Source organism: Zosterops lateralis (genome assembly GCF_965231275.1).
Source record: "Zosterops lateralis genome assembly, chromosome: Z".
Classification (NCBI taxonomy): domain Eukaryota; kingdom Metazoa; phylum Chordata; class Aves; order Passeriformes; family Zosteropidae; genus Zosterops; species Zosterops lateralis.
The window spans coordinates 7845062-7861528 of record NC_139800.1 but is presented as its reverse complement, the minus strand read 5'-3'; the positions used below and the strand labels follow the sequence as shown (position 1 = coordinate 7861528).

Below are 16467 nucleotides of genomic sequence, written 5' to 3'. Positions count from 1 at the left end.
GAAGTGACCCTCTTAGTGTAAGCACTAGGCATTGGTGTGAAATAGTAAATATCCTATACGTAATTATCTGTATAAATGTAAGGTGACGTCCCATCGGTGGGCAGTCGCCTCGTGTCCCAGCCACTGTCCGGACCTCGGCTGGGAGCGGAGAAAAACTTTCTGATATCAAATAATAAACAACTCGAGAAACCAGAAAGCAAGGCCTTGAAGACTCCGCTTCTTTGTACCAATGCGACTCGGGGCTTTTAGAGGGCCAAGGACTTTAAACAACTTGAATCTCGGGTGAGAAAACCAACCCGAGAATTGCCGCCGCCTCGGAGGGGGCCAGGGCACGGCTGCTTCATTCTTCGCCCTACAACACGCCAGTGTTCTCAGCGGCGTGGCGGGACCCCGGCCCCTGCTGCCGATACTGCCGATACTGCCGATATCACTGCCGATACCGTACGATACTGCCCGATACCGCTGATACCACCACTGGTACCGCCGATACCACCGATACCACTGATAGATACCACTGCCGATACCGCCCAATACTGCCGATACCGCCCGATACTGCCCGATACCGCCCAATACCACCAATACCGCCCGATACCGCCAAAACCACCCAATACCGCCGATACCGCCCGATACCGTCCAATACTGTCCAATACCGCCCGATACCGCCCGATACCACCCAATACAGCCCGATACCGCTGATACCGCCGATACCGCCGATACCGCCTGATACCACCGATAGCACCCGATACCGCTGCCGATACCTCCCGATACTGCCCAATAGCGCTTGATACTGCCCATACTGCCAATACTGCCTGATACCGCCCGATAACGCCTGATATAGCCGATACCGCCGATACTGCCCGATACCACCCAATACAGCCCGATACCGCTGATACCGCCGATACCGCCGATACCGCCTGATACCACCAATAGTGCCTGATACCGCTGCCGATACCGCCCGATACCGCCCAATAGCGCCCGATACTGCCCATACTGCCAATACCGTCCGATAACGCCTGATATAGCCGATACCGCCGATACTGCCCGATACCACCCGATACAGCCCGATACCACTGATACCGCCGATACCGCCCAATACCTCCCAATATCGCCGATACCAATACCGCCTGATACCACCCGATATCGCCAATACCACCCGATACCACCCGATACCGACGATACTGCCGCCGATACCACCCGATACCATCCGATACCGCCTGATACCGCCTGATACTGATACCGCTGATACTGCCGATACCACCCGATACCGCTGATAACGCCCGATAGCAACCAATACCACCACCGATACCGCCGATACCGCTGATACCACCGATACCGCCAATACCGTCGATACCACCCATACTGCCCGATACCGCCGATACCGCCAATACCACCAATACCACCGCCGATACCACCGATATCGTCGTGCGTGTTCTCCCACACTGCACGTGCCGCCACGTGTGACCCTTTGGCATTTCCTGCTGCCATGGAAATCACTAGAACACCCATGAAACCCCCGCCGTAAGCCAGAACATAATCGGCACCAAAAAATCCCCAGCCGAGACAAACTGATGCCTAATCTGGACCCACAAAAGACAGTACTGAACTGGCTGTGTCCTAAGGTGTTAGTAAACAGGTTTTTTGTATCTTGCTGTAACTTAAAGAGTGCCCGAGAAGGGGGGGATACCCCTGGAGCGGCCGACCTGAGCGAACTCTGGGAACACCTGGGAGGGTGGGCTCTGGCACCTGCAGTGACCAAAGCTGCAAAGCCGAATTGTACCTGCTGCTCAAAGGTGAACCAGGGAGAGCAGCGAGGGCTCAGACCATCCCTCGAGCTACCCCTTTGAGAGCTGATCAATAAAGGCATTTTAAGGTGAAAACATTGTCTCCTTCCCTATTTTTAACAGAATGGGCTGCCCAGGGAGCTGGGGCAGTCACCATCCCTAGAGGAACGTTCAAGGAAAATCCTCATGTGCCACTTGGCGCCACTTGGCTGACACGGGGTTCGGCCAGAGCTTGGTGGCGATGATTCAGAGGCATTATCCCAGCCAACAAATTCGGTGACCCTGTGACCTCCGGGGGCGGGCGGCGGATTCCCGGGATCAGCGACCCCGCTCCGCTCCGCTCCGCTGAACTCCACTCCGGGCCTTCCGCCCTCCCCGGCCGCTGTCGCTGGGGCGCCCCCTGGCGGGGGCAGCGGGGCCGCGCGGCGGACAAGATGGCGGCCCCCATGGAGCTGAGCTGCTGGGGAGGAGACTGGGGGCTGCCCTCCCTGCACCCGGAGTCTCTCACCGTCATGGTAACGGGCGGACACCGCCCGGCCCGGGAGGGAGGGAGAGAGGGAGCGGCTGCCCCCCCGCCCCGCGGGGCTCGCCTGCCGCCCGTAGGGAGGCTGGCGCGGCTCCTTCTCGCCTCGGGAGAGGCCGGGGGTGGGAGGCGGGATGTTGGGCCCGCGGCGCGGGCCGGGCTCCTTCTCCACGGGCGCGCTTGCCGGGGGCGCCGAGCCCTTCCCGGCGGCGCCGAGCCCTTGCCGGGGGCTGCGGAGCCTCTGCCCAGCATTCCCTCATTCCCCGGAGCCGCATTAGGGCAAAGAAGCCTGGCCGAAACCCGCCGCGCACCTGCCGGTGGCTGGTCCTCAGTGCCAGTGTGAGGTGTTTAACACAACTTCTAAAGCTCTTTTTTTTTTTTACGCTTTTCTTACACGTTGTGACAGGTTTTCTCCCCTGCCCTCCCTCCGATCTTTATTGCAGGCTTACGCCAAATTTTCTGGTGCTCCCCTGACAGTGAATACTATAAATAACTCCTGGAGGGCTCCGAAAGGTACAATCTTTGCAGCCTTTATTGCTCTAATCACAGCTGTTTTATAAATGCAGGACCCAGTTTCTGTGTTTGCATTGCGTTTGTGTTCATGAGTGCAGTCTGCCCCAATTAAATGACTTCACAGGATCAAGTGTGATGAATTTGTGAGAATGAAATAGTGGAAGTTATAAATAAAGTGCTCCAGAGGACGGTTTATTAAAATGTGTATGGGTGAGGCAACAGGCAGTTAACAGAGCAGTAGTGCCAACATAACTGTTTCAGCCAGGCAGTCTGAACTGATGGTATAGTGAAAGCAAATTTGCAAGCTTTTTGCATATTTATAAAGGCAGTAACTAGACGTGTATGGAAGAGCTCTTTAGTTACTTGTATTTTAATGGCTTGGTACTGTTGGAAGTGGAATGTGAGCCTCAGCAAGTACAGCTTACACCAGCTGGGATGTTTGGTACTGTGCTGAATTAGAGGGTTTGACCGAGAAACAGTGGAGGTAAGCTGTCAGAGAGGACTTCTTTTTTTTTTTTTTTTTTTCTTCTGATGGTTCTATTCATTGCTTATTTGTTTGCTCAGCAATTATTGTCGTGGTGTATTTAAGAGAGGTAAAATCACTGCAGGGTTTAAGTCCTCTGTCACTTAACCACATTATCAGTTCAGGCAGTCCTGTATTCATGCAGAAGTTGAGTCTTTGGTTCTTGCTTTTCAGTGTGTTGTTTTCTGTTAGGGGAAAACACCAAGAACTGGGTGGACTTGGTAGAGATTTGGTGGCTGTCCTCATAAGGAAAATACATAAAATCAATTAAGAAAGCTGTTTAAATACTAAATGTTGGTGATAATCGATATTTCAATATTATTTAGCACCATCCTGTTGGGCTCATTCTGGCAGTTCTGTTGGGGATGTGCTGTAAGGTGTCCCCTCTTACAGAGACTTTGCACTCTACAGGCTTTGATCCTGCAATCTTATGAACTAAAGGCTTTCCAGTCAATTTCTGGCAGTAAAGAAATATTTAGTTCTTTGAGTAATTCATGGTTATGCAGTAGTAGCTTGGGCATCTTTTGTAGCAAGGCTAAAGAAAAAAGATGGTTAAAATGGATTTGGAGGGGAAGGGGAGGAAAAAAAATTGCAAAGAGGCTCAGAGGTGGATGAATTGAGAGGGCAGCTGGACTTAGTTGGAATTTTTGTCTAAAGATGAACATCTGAAATCCAGGCAAGTATCTTGGTTTTCAAAGTATTGGATACCTAGCAAAAACATTGGCTTTGGTCTGATTTGATGTTGCCTTTTATATGTTTATTATTAGTAAAGGCCACAATAGACTAAGAATATTTGTAACCTTGGTGGAACTCTCCTGCTTTGTAAAATTTTATGTTTGTGTTTACATGTTAGGAAAATCAGAGCATGTTGTTGAGAAAAGGAAAATACATAGAGTAGCTGAATGCTTTCTAAGTTAGAAGTCACACAAATTGTTGACTGTATTATTTATGCCTTCTAGGAGATCTGCCAGTCCTGGTATCAGAAGACACTGTTATTTCTCAGCCAGCAAAAATACTTAACTTCTTAAGAAAGCAGGTAGATCTCTTTCAAAAAGATTTGTTTTCTTTCATTTGCAGTGACTCCTTCATGTCTCCTTTGTACACTGATGCAGGCTTCCAAAAAGCCAGAGTTCAGTTCAGACCCAATGCTTTTCTGCTTCTCATTCATGCATGAAAATTGCAAAATGGTGGATAAGATACTGCTCTTTAAAAGTTCAATCGTTAGTTGCGTGAAAGATTTAAAAATAAGAATGAAAAAAAATTAATTGAAAAGGACAGCAAGCTGTCCCTAATTGAGCAGTTTCTTACTGATCACCCTGCTTGTAATTATAACACTTCTAGTGTCATCATGACTTTGTAGACCTTGGATATTATAGTTTTAACAGTTTAAATGGGTCATTCCCCAGTGCTCTTTTTTGAGAGACAATACATACAGCATTGTTTTAATTTTTGTTTTTTTTTTTTCTATAGCTTGTAACATGAAAATGTCTGCAGGCATTTCTTGATGGACACCATGTTATTGCCTCTTGTTTGCCTTTTGTGGGACTCTTAATGTTTTGTACACAAAGAATAAAGCTGTACAATTTCTTCTTTCCACAAAGTACAGTGATATCTAATAAACCATGGCATCATCTTTTTATTCCTTAGATAGACCTCTAGCCCACTATTCTGCTTTTACACGAGAAATGCAGTTCCTGTGTGGTCAGATGATCTGTTAAATGTCATGTTAGTGAAACTTAAAGCTTCATGGGGAGAAAAACAGAATGTGAAAACTGCATTTGAGTTGGAAATTTAGACAGTTGTTTTGAAATTCTGAAGTTTCAGAATCATTTGGATTGAATTTGAACTTGGTATTTATGTGAATAATGAAGGTTCCATAATGTTGGGGGAAAACCTCCACTTTATGTTAAAATATAACAATTATATGCTTGCTTTCCAGACGTTCAAGTGTCAGCACTGGCCCTTTGTTTATAAATTAATGAAGCAAATCTACTCACTCCCCTCCACCAAATTTTTCAATCCTTATAATGTATCTTAGAAGAATCCAGTGTTAGAATTAAAAGTTCAGTCAGTAACTGCACTAGCTTTATATTTAGCTATATATTTATTCCCTTACATTGTTACCATCCAGTTTCTTTACTTTTAGAATGTTCATTAAAAGCAAAATATGGGAATGCATGCTTTTTTTTTCATGCTTACACCTGCTGAAGTGTCAGATGCTTTTTGAAAAATGACAATGGAGATTTACCAGAGGTTTGCTACTTCCCTGAGTATTGAAAAATTGCCTCTGTATCACTGGACATTTGCTTGTAAACAAATAGGAAGGAGACACAAAAATTATTTTGGAAGCAGGAGGGGCTCAAAGCTCTAGGAATGGAAAGTGGAAAAAAAGGTTTGGCAGAGTTGGCCTGAAAAAAGAAATTACTAGTGAGTGCATGCTTTCTATTCCAAAAATTGTTTATATATTTACTGCCTTGATAGGTGTTAAGTTTGCAGTAACTTTCCATTAATAATGTTTTTTGAAAGTTCTGTGTAAATCTGTTGTGTTTTTTTAATTCATAGAAATACAATGCTGATTATGATTTGTCTGCAAAACAAGGAGCTGATACACTGGCATATATTGCACTACTTGAAGAGAAACTGCATCCTGCTCTGGTAAATATTAATAAATACTTTGTAATGGTCAGAATACTTGGAATTGAATGCTGTAAGAGGTGCTCAATGTGAGAGACATTAAAGCCTCTCAGCCACAGTCCTGGCTGGAATATAGTTGTTTTGTTAGTCTGGTTTTTGGAAATATTGCCTAGCAACTTTTGAAAAGGAAATACGTGTGTGCTTGTGGAGTGTCCAGTAATAATAGTAGATTTATGAAAGACATTTTAGAAGGACACATACTTACGGGGTTTTTTTTCTGTTGGTCTTTGGGAAACAGTATCCTGAAAACACCTTATTGTAGCCATTTTTTGTTTCATTTGATTTCCTTAAAAAGCTTTGATGAAGATGTGTCTGATGTGCGACACACAACTGAAAGCCTTTTGAATTGTTGAGTTAAAACTTTTAATAAATGTCCATCACTAGCTTAGTTTTTCAGTTCTAAATAAGACATGGCCATTTGCCTTCACTATTTCAGTGTAATTCCATTAGGCATATAAGACCCACAGACACTGAATCTCTTGAATAACTTTGGCTTCAGTTTGTACAGGGAAAAAATACTCTGACTAGATGATATCATAAGCTATTCATCTTTTCAGCTAACCATGGTTTCAAATTCATAATTTCATAATAGTTGTATTTTAAGATTTATATAAAATTTCAAAGCAAAATTACAGGAAGTTCAAACCTGTTGCTGTATATCTGCAACATTTTTTGTACTTTATTTTCAATATACTCTGTGTGTGTGGATGTATCTGTACATACATAGTAGATACATAATTTTATGCAGATGCATATAGATCTCTGTAATATCTTTGGTGTTTTTCTTTATTTGGAAGGTAACTATTGCCTTACTTATGTACTCCTATGGTCAGAGGATTAGTATATTCCTCAACAGAGCCTGATAGCCTTAAATAACAACAATTCCTGGTTCTTCCGCTTTTCTGAGAGAGGCCTTGTATGTCAAGTGTCACCAGATGTCTACTCGAGTCATTCAGATTTCACTTACATTTTTCCTCATGTTGATGCAGCTGCACACTTTCTGGGTTGAGGCTGAAAACTACTGCAGTGTGACAAAGCCATGGTTTGCCTCAAGGATTGCCTTCCCACTGAGATTGTATCTGCCTGGAAAGATGTCCAGGGAAGCTCTGAACAGGATCTTGCTGACCAAGGGAGGCCCTCCACTCTACAGCCTCACTGAAGTGGAGGCACAGGTCTGTATTGTGCAGTAAGGAATTTGTAAGTTGTTTCTGTCAAAGATAAGAGCTGAAACAGTCTAGCACACTGTCAGATGGTGCTGTGCATACCAGCCTGGCTACACCTATGGCTCTTAGACAGTCTTGTGTCTCTTCAGATATACAGGGATGCCAAGGAGTGCCTAAATCTCCTGTCGAAGAGATTGGGAACATCTCAGTTTTTCTTTGGAGATACGTGAGTGTGATTTTTTTTTAAATTATTTTGGTAAATGACTAATAAAAAAGGTACCGCTATACCACTCTGAATTTTCCTTTTTCTTTTTAACCTGGCAGAATTTTAAAAGTGCTTCCTAGTAGTTTTATGTCTCACACTCTGCTTTTCAGGTAAATATGAATGAGCAAACAGGGCACAAATGAGATCATCAGACTGAGTCAATGTGGTGTCTCTTTTATCCTGCTTTTTTCCAGAAAGAGGGAAGTGCTGCCCATAGCTGCTAAGACAATGTGAGGTGCACTGGAGAACACTTTTCTAGCCACTGAATGTCACCTCCTGGCTTTGTATGTAGGAAAAAAAAAAAAAAAAAAAAAAAAAAAAAGCTTTAGGCTGAGGTGTTACTACTGCCCTCATGGGAGAAGGGGATAGGTCCAGGAACACTATTGCTGTGGTATGTGTGCAGAGCAGGAAGCAGATAGGGCCAACAACATGGAGCCAACAGGTCCTGAAAAGCATGATCTCTTCTTTAGCTGTTGAAGTTGGACTAGTCCATGAGGGAGGATCCTGGTGCCCTGGTCCCCAGCATGACTTTTGTGGTGCCAGAAAAGTGTTTTAGAGTGTCTTGCTTATCAATGTGTGGAACAGTATAACTGTGTTGTAATGCTGACATTATTGTTTCAGCTTGCCAGCATGTCCCTAGTTAAGAGATGCTGAAAGGATTTAAAATTGGATGCTGGAAGTTGGTACAAAGCATTTACCAGGTTGATAGCCAGAGGTGGAATGACAGAAGGGCTGACTATATTCTGTCCTGAGTTGTATTCAACATACATGGAAAACTAAGTTGTAGAAGTCTTAAATGTCTTATCTCAAGTCACTCCAATGTTTTCTTGTCACTCCTTTCAGGCCTACCACCTTGGATGCCTTTGTGTTTGGTTTTCTTGCACCAATTTATAAAGTTTGCTTCCCAAGGGTACAGTTGCAAGAGCATTTGAAACAGCTTCCCAATCTGTGTCGATTTTGTGATGATATTTTAACTTGCTACTTCAGGTTAACTGTCTCAGGTAAGTTGTGTTTCTTTTCTCCTTTTTCTCATCTGTACTCCTGTTGGGATTAATACTCCAGGATTCCATTTGTGAACCAAGGCAGATTAGATTTCATGTAGTTTGTGCTAGACTTTCTGTGGGGAAATGAAGAAACTTCTAAAGTTGGGCAGAAAGGATTCAAAATTAAAAGCAAGTGTTAATACTCAGTTTTAGATTCTGTCAAGCATTGGCAAAATCTTAAGGCTCATGTTTAGTACTCCTGATTTTCTCACGTGGAATGGCTTTTACACTTAAATTCTTCTTTACATAAAAATACTGCATGAACTCTCTCTCCAATGTGAGTTTATTTTTTAAGAATTTAAAAGCTTCTGTAAATACCTTTTCACTCTTCATCTTTCTACCTTCACTCTCCAGGCCAGTCTCCAGCTGGACAGGATACAGCAGATGCTAATCTGCAGAAACTCACACAGCTTGTAAATAAGGAGTCCAACTTGATTGAAAAGGTTACTTTTGCTTCAGTATCTTTAATTTTGCTGCTTTGTTGTGGTTATTTGTTCACAGATATCCTTGCATGGCAATTGCTACTGTACAGTGGACTTTATTTTAATTACTTCTTTTCTAGTGAGATACATTGAGTAGAGAGGCGGGAAGATTATTACATCATTTGGAAGGAGGAATTAATGAAGCCTTGCTCTGAAAAAGTATTTTTAATACAACCGAAAGAACATTGTCTTGCAGGTGTGCACACCAACAGAGGAGTGGGGTCTTTCCTCAAGTGTACATTCAGCAAAGAAGGAGGCAAATGTATTGGTCAAAACTGCAAATTAAGACTGATCACCAGCTTTCCTTGCTCTCAGCTGCATGCTGTAGTAACTAACCAACTGGCAGTCACTCTTCTCCTTGTTCTACATCTAGCTGTTTTTTCTTATGTTCTTTGTTTCTAAGGCTGTCACTCAGCACCTATCAAAAGCTATACAACTTACCTGAAAAATACTGGTGAAGAATTAGCCTTTTCATGCAGATAGAACACTCTAACTGAAAAGGTAGAAGGCATTTCTTGCTGAAAAAGATCAGTGTGTGGAATAGATCATTAATTATGATCAGCTTCTGCAGCATCAGGTATTGATGCTCTTTCTGGCATTGAAGTGTGGCTGTGGAAGTTTTAAACAATGGGTTACATAGACATTTGTCAGGCATGATTGAGGAAAATCTGATCCTGCCTTGAAGAAATGGAATAGACTAGGCAGCCTCTGCAGATCTCCCCTGTGCTTTTATTCTGTACCAACTAAACTTCGTCAGACCACATTACATATAGGGCATTAGAATGATTTCCTATGAAGTAAACTGTTTATAAACTATGATGTAAACTGTTTATATTCAGAGATTAATTTCAACCTGTCTTTGAAAAGGTCTTAACACAAGTGCTTATTAAGTACTTTTTGAAATGTGCAACTAATACAAATTCACTCAGCATCTCCAGAACATTTCTGATTTCAAAAGATTTATTCTTGCATGGTACTGAATATACAGAAGCATCCTTTGATGTTAGCAGTTTGACTCTTGATCTGTCTTCTCACAGCATTTGGTTATTGTACAATATTTGACCTCTTAGAACTGGTGTTGCTCTCCTCAGTAATCTTGACCAAACAACTCAGGCAGAAGCACATCCAAGTGCCCTGGGTTTAATACACCATATGTAAGGGAATGATTAACAGCTCTATAACAACAGGCATATATTTGGGAGTGGAAAGAAAACAAACCACCAGTAGTTGCTGGTGCTGACAATAAGCATACACCACCCCAGTATTAATGATGACAAGTAAGACTAATTGTATGATCTATATTCTGCTGTTGCCAGATCCGGCTCTCATTGTTTCTCTGCAGATGGACGACAACCTTCGAAGGAGTCCTCAGCATCCCCCTCGTAAGCTCACCACGCTCAAGCTCGCTGCAGGAGGAGAGGAAAGCAGTCCCATGAGTCGTTTATCACCTTGACATCTCTTGTTGCCCATGCACACGTGTTTTTTAACTCAACTGAGTGCCACAGTAAATTTTTTTTTTCCACGTGAATGTTTTGCAAGGGAGGAATATGCTAATGGGTACAAGTAGAGAAGAAATAGAGCTTTACAATCTTCTATCTACCTGTTCTTTTAAGAAATTGCATAGATCAGGCTGGCCACACACTACTCCAGAGCTAAGCTAAGCTAAACCAAGCTTATTACTGCAGATGTTAACATGATTTTGTACAGCATATTTTTGCCTTTAGCCTAGCAGAAATGTTTACCTAAAGTTAAAAATCTGCTTATGGAATGTTCACTGTTATTTTATTCTGTGGGTTTTGATTTTGCTGTAATCATGTTACTGTATATGAGTGGGTACACTCTGTCTGAAAAGGACAAAGTCCAGTTGCAAACTCTGAAAAGACAAAACATTGCCATTCATGGCAACTGAGAAATGAAAACAATGGCAGGAAGGTAAATATTTTTATTGTGCTTTAACGAACTTGGGAATTGTGTTTTATGGTTGTTTGTATTTTTGAAAATTTGTCATGTTGTATATTGAAGGGGATTATTGAAAAGCATGTGCGCTATGGGGATTAAAATGATGCACAATGCTAACATTTCACAGTACCTCGTATTAGTTCTTTGTGAAACAGGCTTAACCTGTGCACCGAATAATACCACATGCTGCAAAACTGTTAAGTCAAAATCACAGAAAACTTGTATTGGATGGAGACATTTAATTAGATGCTGTCAGAACAAGACTTGACTAGCAAACATACTGCATCTATGGATTTAAAGGGACTGGTTAGGGCTTGTTAAGAAAGCTGATATAGGCTTTTAAATGTGTCACAAATGCCTTTTCATTAGTTTTGTCTTATTTTTTTTTTAATAAGCACTACAGTTAATTCAAAATTTAAACTAAAAATTGTTAAAATCTTTGTTACATTATGGTCTGTCTAGTTTAGAGCTCTTTTCTCTTTGCAAACTGTGGTATATTGCAGGGCATATTTCTTCTGTTCCGTTATATTTTCTCTTTAACAGAAGCGTTGCCAGTTTCAGAGACCCAAGCAATCCTGTTAAAAAAGAGATGCTGATTTTTTACTGGCAAAATACTGGCAGATGCTTCATAAGGTGATGAAAAGAGAATGAGACCAGGAGATCGGTCAAAATGGCAGTGCTTGGGATACAGAATTCAGATAGCTGTATGTGTGGGATAACTGTTCAGGGGGGTGGTTTTCAAAGCAAAATAGTCTTTTAGCTTCCCTTTGGCTACTAGTTGTGTTTGAGATACACAGATAAATTATTTCCTGTTTATGAATACAAGATGGTAGATTGTGTACACATTGTACCTTTGGACTTGATATGTCAGGAATGTAATATCTTTAACATTTCTTAGTGGAAATGTTGGGTTTCTAATGAGCACTTTAAAATACTCTTTAAGCTTCATGCTCTTACTAGAGTATTTGTTGCAGCGATTTGAAACTAATTTAGCTCATATTCATGATAACTGTATAAACTGACGGTCCATTACATGGAAAAGTAATTTAAATGTTTATAATTTTTACTGCCTGTACTTTGACAAGATTTACGTGAGATCAAGTCACATAGCTTTCCAGAGCTTTTCTTTTATAAACACGGCTATGGAGAATATGCCTTAGTTTGTTGCTTTTGTGAATACATACACTCAACCTATAAAATCTCTTTGTAAAAAGGATTGTTATTCCAAGATTAAAATTCTGGATTTTTAGTGGAATTTTGGTGGAGTTTTTTGTGGTTTATACATTGAGTTTTTTGAGTGTTTTTCTTTCTTCCTTGAAGAAAAGTTTATCTTGTCCATTAAAAATCAAACAAAAACCCTGCTGACTGCTAGGACAAGAAATTGAAGCAACTTAGCGTATCCATGAGATCAGATTTTAAATTTTTATCATACCTTTTCAATATCATTACTTTCTTTCAACGCAACTGCTTTTGGGAAAGGGGGAATGAGGAGGCACACATTTGCTGACCTTACTGAATGTGAGATTTGGGCTGTGTGATTGGGCCAGTCTGAAATTCTGGTAAACCAATGCTCTAGGAACTTCATTCACTTGATGGCAGAGAACAAGTCATACACACCATCCCAGGCAACCAGTGAGATGTGCATGACTGTGCATTCACTTCCTTATTTTACTTTCTATCCAAGGTGAATTCAAATCCAGACTCCTTTATGTGGGCAGTGTCATCCCTGGCCTGGTAACTCAGGCTTGCCAGTTAGTTTACTGGCATATTTTGTGTGCCTGAGTTCTCAAGCTGGGAGGTGAATGCTTTCCAGGGTGGGGTCAATTTGAATATCTGTATGCATCTGAAGTAGTCACTCTGCTTCTCTGGTTGGGGGGGAAAGATGGGATTGAGGTATGATTGTCTCCTTGGAGCAGATACTTAAGAATTGAGTCCTGGACATGTGCTGTGTCTGCTGTGTGCAAAGGAAGGCCTGGCTGCCTAACTCTAACAAAAACCTGCCATGGTAATTGGCTTTTCCTCCACTGTCTAAGCTGGTGCATGGTCTGAAACACAAGGAGTCAGGCAGCCTTCTGCCCAGGCAGCAGTGCTGTGGCCTTGGAACCACTATTTGCAACCTGCTTGCTGTGCAGAGCACTGGCTGCTGCAGCTCTGCAAGTCTCTAAATACTTCAGGTTCACATGTTCATTTCTGGCTTCTGGTGCACACCCTGCAATGTGCAAGAGTGGGATACAGCACTGGGTTTCCAGGGCCTTGCTGCTACCACAGCAGCTGATGAACCTCATTGTCCTTGCCCTCCCCCTGGAAAGGTGGTGGCTAGGAACAGATACTGCCTTGAAAGTAACTTATCCAGCTGCCAGGCACGAGTGGAGTGGACCACTTCAGCAGGTTGCAAGTTTAATGCCCCTGCTCCCAAGATATTCTCTGGTGAAAGCTGTACATAGATATCTGTAGGGCTATTTTGTGTTTTTCTGTGTCACCTGTTGTAGGAATATCTATATTCCAGAAGAAGTGAGGTGAAAAAGGTTACAGATTAACAGCTACAAATATGTTCTACTTAACACTTCCAAGACTGCTTTAAAAATGTCTGCCCCTCCTTTCCCCTTCTCCTCTCTCCCTCCTCCCCTCCCTGTTCTGAAAATACTGTTATATTAGTCTTTTATATACATTTACACACTCATGATGTCACATCAGTTTTACTAACATAGTATAACACTTCATTAAGAAAAAAACACCCTATTTTTTTTTTTTCTGGGTAATATAGATTGCAGACTCCCTTGAATAGGTTTCTTCTGCTTGGTATGATTCTTGGCATTACAGCAGGAACCATTCATAGTGCTTTTTTTTTTTTTTCCCCACGCAGAAAAGCAGAGCAGCTTTATATGTTAGCTTGACAAACTATACTGTTGCTCAAAAATCTGGATGGCCTGTGCAGTTGGCAGCAAGCTGCCCTAAATAGTTGATCATGTGCTTGTTTCTTGGTGAGAAGCTACTCCCCATGCCCAGCCACTTGCCAGGCATATGGTGTGTGATATCTGGCCTGGAGGCCTCTCAGCAGCTCTGCTGTGCTGCATCTGTGTGAGACCCAGCCATGCCAGGGTAATGGTGATATGGGGCTTAATGCCCCTGTAGTGCCTTGTGTCCTGCTCTGGGCAGCAGGGCAGATGCAAGCCTCACTCTGTGGTCTCCTCCTCACCCAACAGACCTGCCCAGCAGAGAAAAGGGCCAGGAGCAGCCTGTTCTGCAGCTGAGCTCTGTACCAGAAGTAGCTGCCAGGATGGCAAGTGTGTTTTTTGCACCATCTCAGGGATATGTTAAAGCAAAGAAGGGAAAAACTGAGTCCAGAGTTCCATGTGCCATGCTGGTTTGCTGTTTGTGCCTGGAGCAAAGGTCCCAGGAATAGATCCCAGCTGCCTAAACATATCAGATCAGGTTGGAATGAGAACCTAGGAAGGCACAGGAAAGAAAAGGTGATCAAGGGAGAAGCATCAGGGGTATCTGCTTTCACCCTCAATGACTTGTCAGAGTTTTATGAGTGTCCTGGTGTTAGGGACTGAAAAACTGCATCATGAGTTACAATATACTGCTCTTGTGGGCAAAACATGGGGGGAATCCAGTGGCTTGCTGCAAGCTTGGGAAAAAAAAAAAAAAAAAGAAATTATTTGTAATGTGCTAGGTCAGTCTGCCTCAGTGCAGGACCAAGCAAGTAAAGTTTCCTGTGTTTCATTAAAAGTTAATCTGAAATCAGGAATCCCTGTACTTCCAGAGCAAGTAAGATCTTGCAGTAAATCAGCACATGGCACAAGGATGTTCCTCAGCACTTTTCGCCTCCCTTTTGCTCATTTATCTTTAAAATCACATGGGTTTTATTCATCATGAATGTCAATGTTCCAAATCTGTATATGTTCAAGTGTTACATGTGGGTTCTGTTTTACTGTTTTCAAAATTACTGATTTACTGTTATCAAAATTCAGAATGTGGTCCTTCATTTAAGCCCTCAGTGCATAGAAATTACATGCTTCGAGGATCAAGAAGCTCATTAAGTAGAAGCAATCCTTGTGTAAACATTCAGTGCTCTGATCAAATTTACCAAGCCGTTCTGACAAGGGCAGCTAGGCAGCCTGCCAACTCACACACACACACCTCACAGTTTTTGTTTTCAGGAACAGAGAGGTGAGAGAGGGAGAGCACAAACAAGAAAGTGGAAGTCTCTGCAAAGCTCTAGCTTACCCAAATCAATGTGCAAGTTATAGAGGTGGAGTCCATTTTGCTTGTATTGTCATTTGCTGTGGTGAAAAGTAATATACACTGAACATATACTGGGCTATGTATGTTCAGTCCAGGATTTCACAGTGAGTTTTGCTCACTGTGACCACTAGTGAAAGAAACCTCTGAAAAACCTTTCAGTAGTATGTTACAACTTGTTGTGGTCTGACACTGGTTGAAATACACTGGTTGAAATAGCATCTATAAAAACTATGAATGAATGTTCATTCGTTCTCCTCTCCTATAGTTGAGCAGAGAAGGGGAAAAAACCCAAAAGGGCTCATGAGTTGAGATAAGGATTAGGAGAAAAAACTAAGAGCAAAACAGGCTCATATCTAAAAGGTGTAAAGGAAAATTCATTATTAACAGATTTAAAAGAGGGTAATGAGAAGTAAAATAAACTTTTAGAACACTTTTTCTTCCCAGCCCCTCCCTCTTTCCCACTGACAGAGCAGGGAGATAAAAAAGGGGGTTTTTAGTCAGTTCATCACTTCTAATTTTCTTCTGTTGGTTCAGGGAAAAAGGGTCTTTCTTCTGTTGCATGTAGGGTCTTGGCATGAGAGACAGTTCCCTGTGAACTTCTCCAACTTGGTTCTCTTCTCGTGAGCAGCAGCCCCACCCAATCTTCTGCAAACATGAGTCCTTCTCACGGGCAAAACAGACTTCCTGCAAATGTTGCCTGTGAGTCACTTGCCCATTTGAGTGCTGATTTTTATAGCTGCTTTTGGCATCCACTCACTCTGTGGACCTCTACATGTCTCTTGTGGACACAGTGAGCTGCAGGGGGACAGCTCACTTACCTTAGTCTTTTACCACAGTTTGCAGAAGAAAATTTCAGCTCTGGCACTTGGAGCACTTCCTCTTTCTTAACTGACCTTAGTGCTGCCATGTTGGTTCTCCTCATGTATCTTCACCTTTTCCTGTTGTCTGACTTGAAAGAAAATTGTTGTCCATAAGTGTTGGAACCCTGGAGGCTGAAAATTTCGGGCTCTCTGTGTTAAAAGGTGCCGACCCTCAAACAAGTACCACATTTGACTTGAGGCCTTGGAACAGGCTCCCAGATTGAGTGATAGCAGGGGGGTTGAGGGTGTGTGGTTTGAATAGTATTGTGTGATCTCACAGGGTGAAAAACTTAGATTTAAGATTTTAGTATATAGTAATACATGTGTGTCAAGATGGAGGACTTCGGGGCTGTCTGGGTCCTTCTTCACTTTCTTTCTTTTTCATAGGTTTGGGTGGTTTTCTGTAATTGGGT

General features: G+C 42.4%; 1 protein-coding gene across 4 annotated transcripts; it reads left to right on the top strand.

Moving 5' to 3' along the window:
* The first annotated feature begins 2197 nt into the window (after positions 1-2197).
* MTX3 (metaxin 3) lies at positions 2198-12195 on the top strand. 4 transcript variants are annotated; one of them, XM_083884161.1, is made up of 9 exons: positions 2198-2296; positions 2748-2817; positions 4300-4376; positions 5903-5995; positions 7024-7206; positions 7347-7423; positions 8306-8463; positions 8860-8948; positions 10330-12195. In XM_083884161.1, the coding sequence occupies exons 1-9, from the start codon at positions 2216-2218 to the stop codon at positions 10438-10440; spliced, it is 939 nt and encodes a 312-aa protein (XP_083740287.1). In that variant the 5' UTR covers positions 2198-2215; the 3' UTR covers positions 10441-12195. The 4 variants fall into 4 exon arrangements, with proteins under 4 accessions (XP_083740287.1, XP_083740286.1, XP_083740289.1 ...); XM_083884160.1 differs by having other exon boundaries at positions 10304-12195; XM_083884163.1 differs by lacking the exon at positions 8860-8948.
* The last annotated feature ends 4272 nt before the right edge of the window (positions 12196-16467 follow it).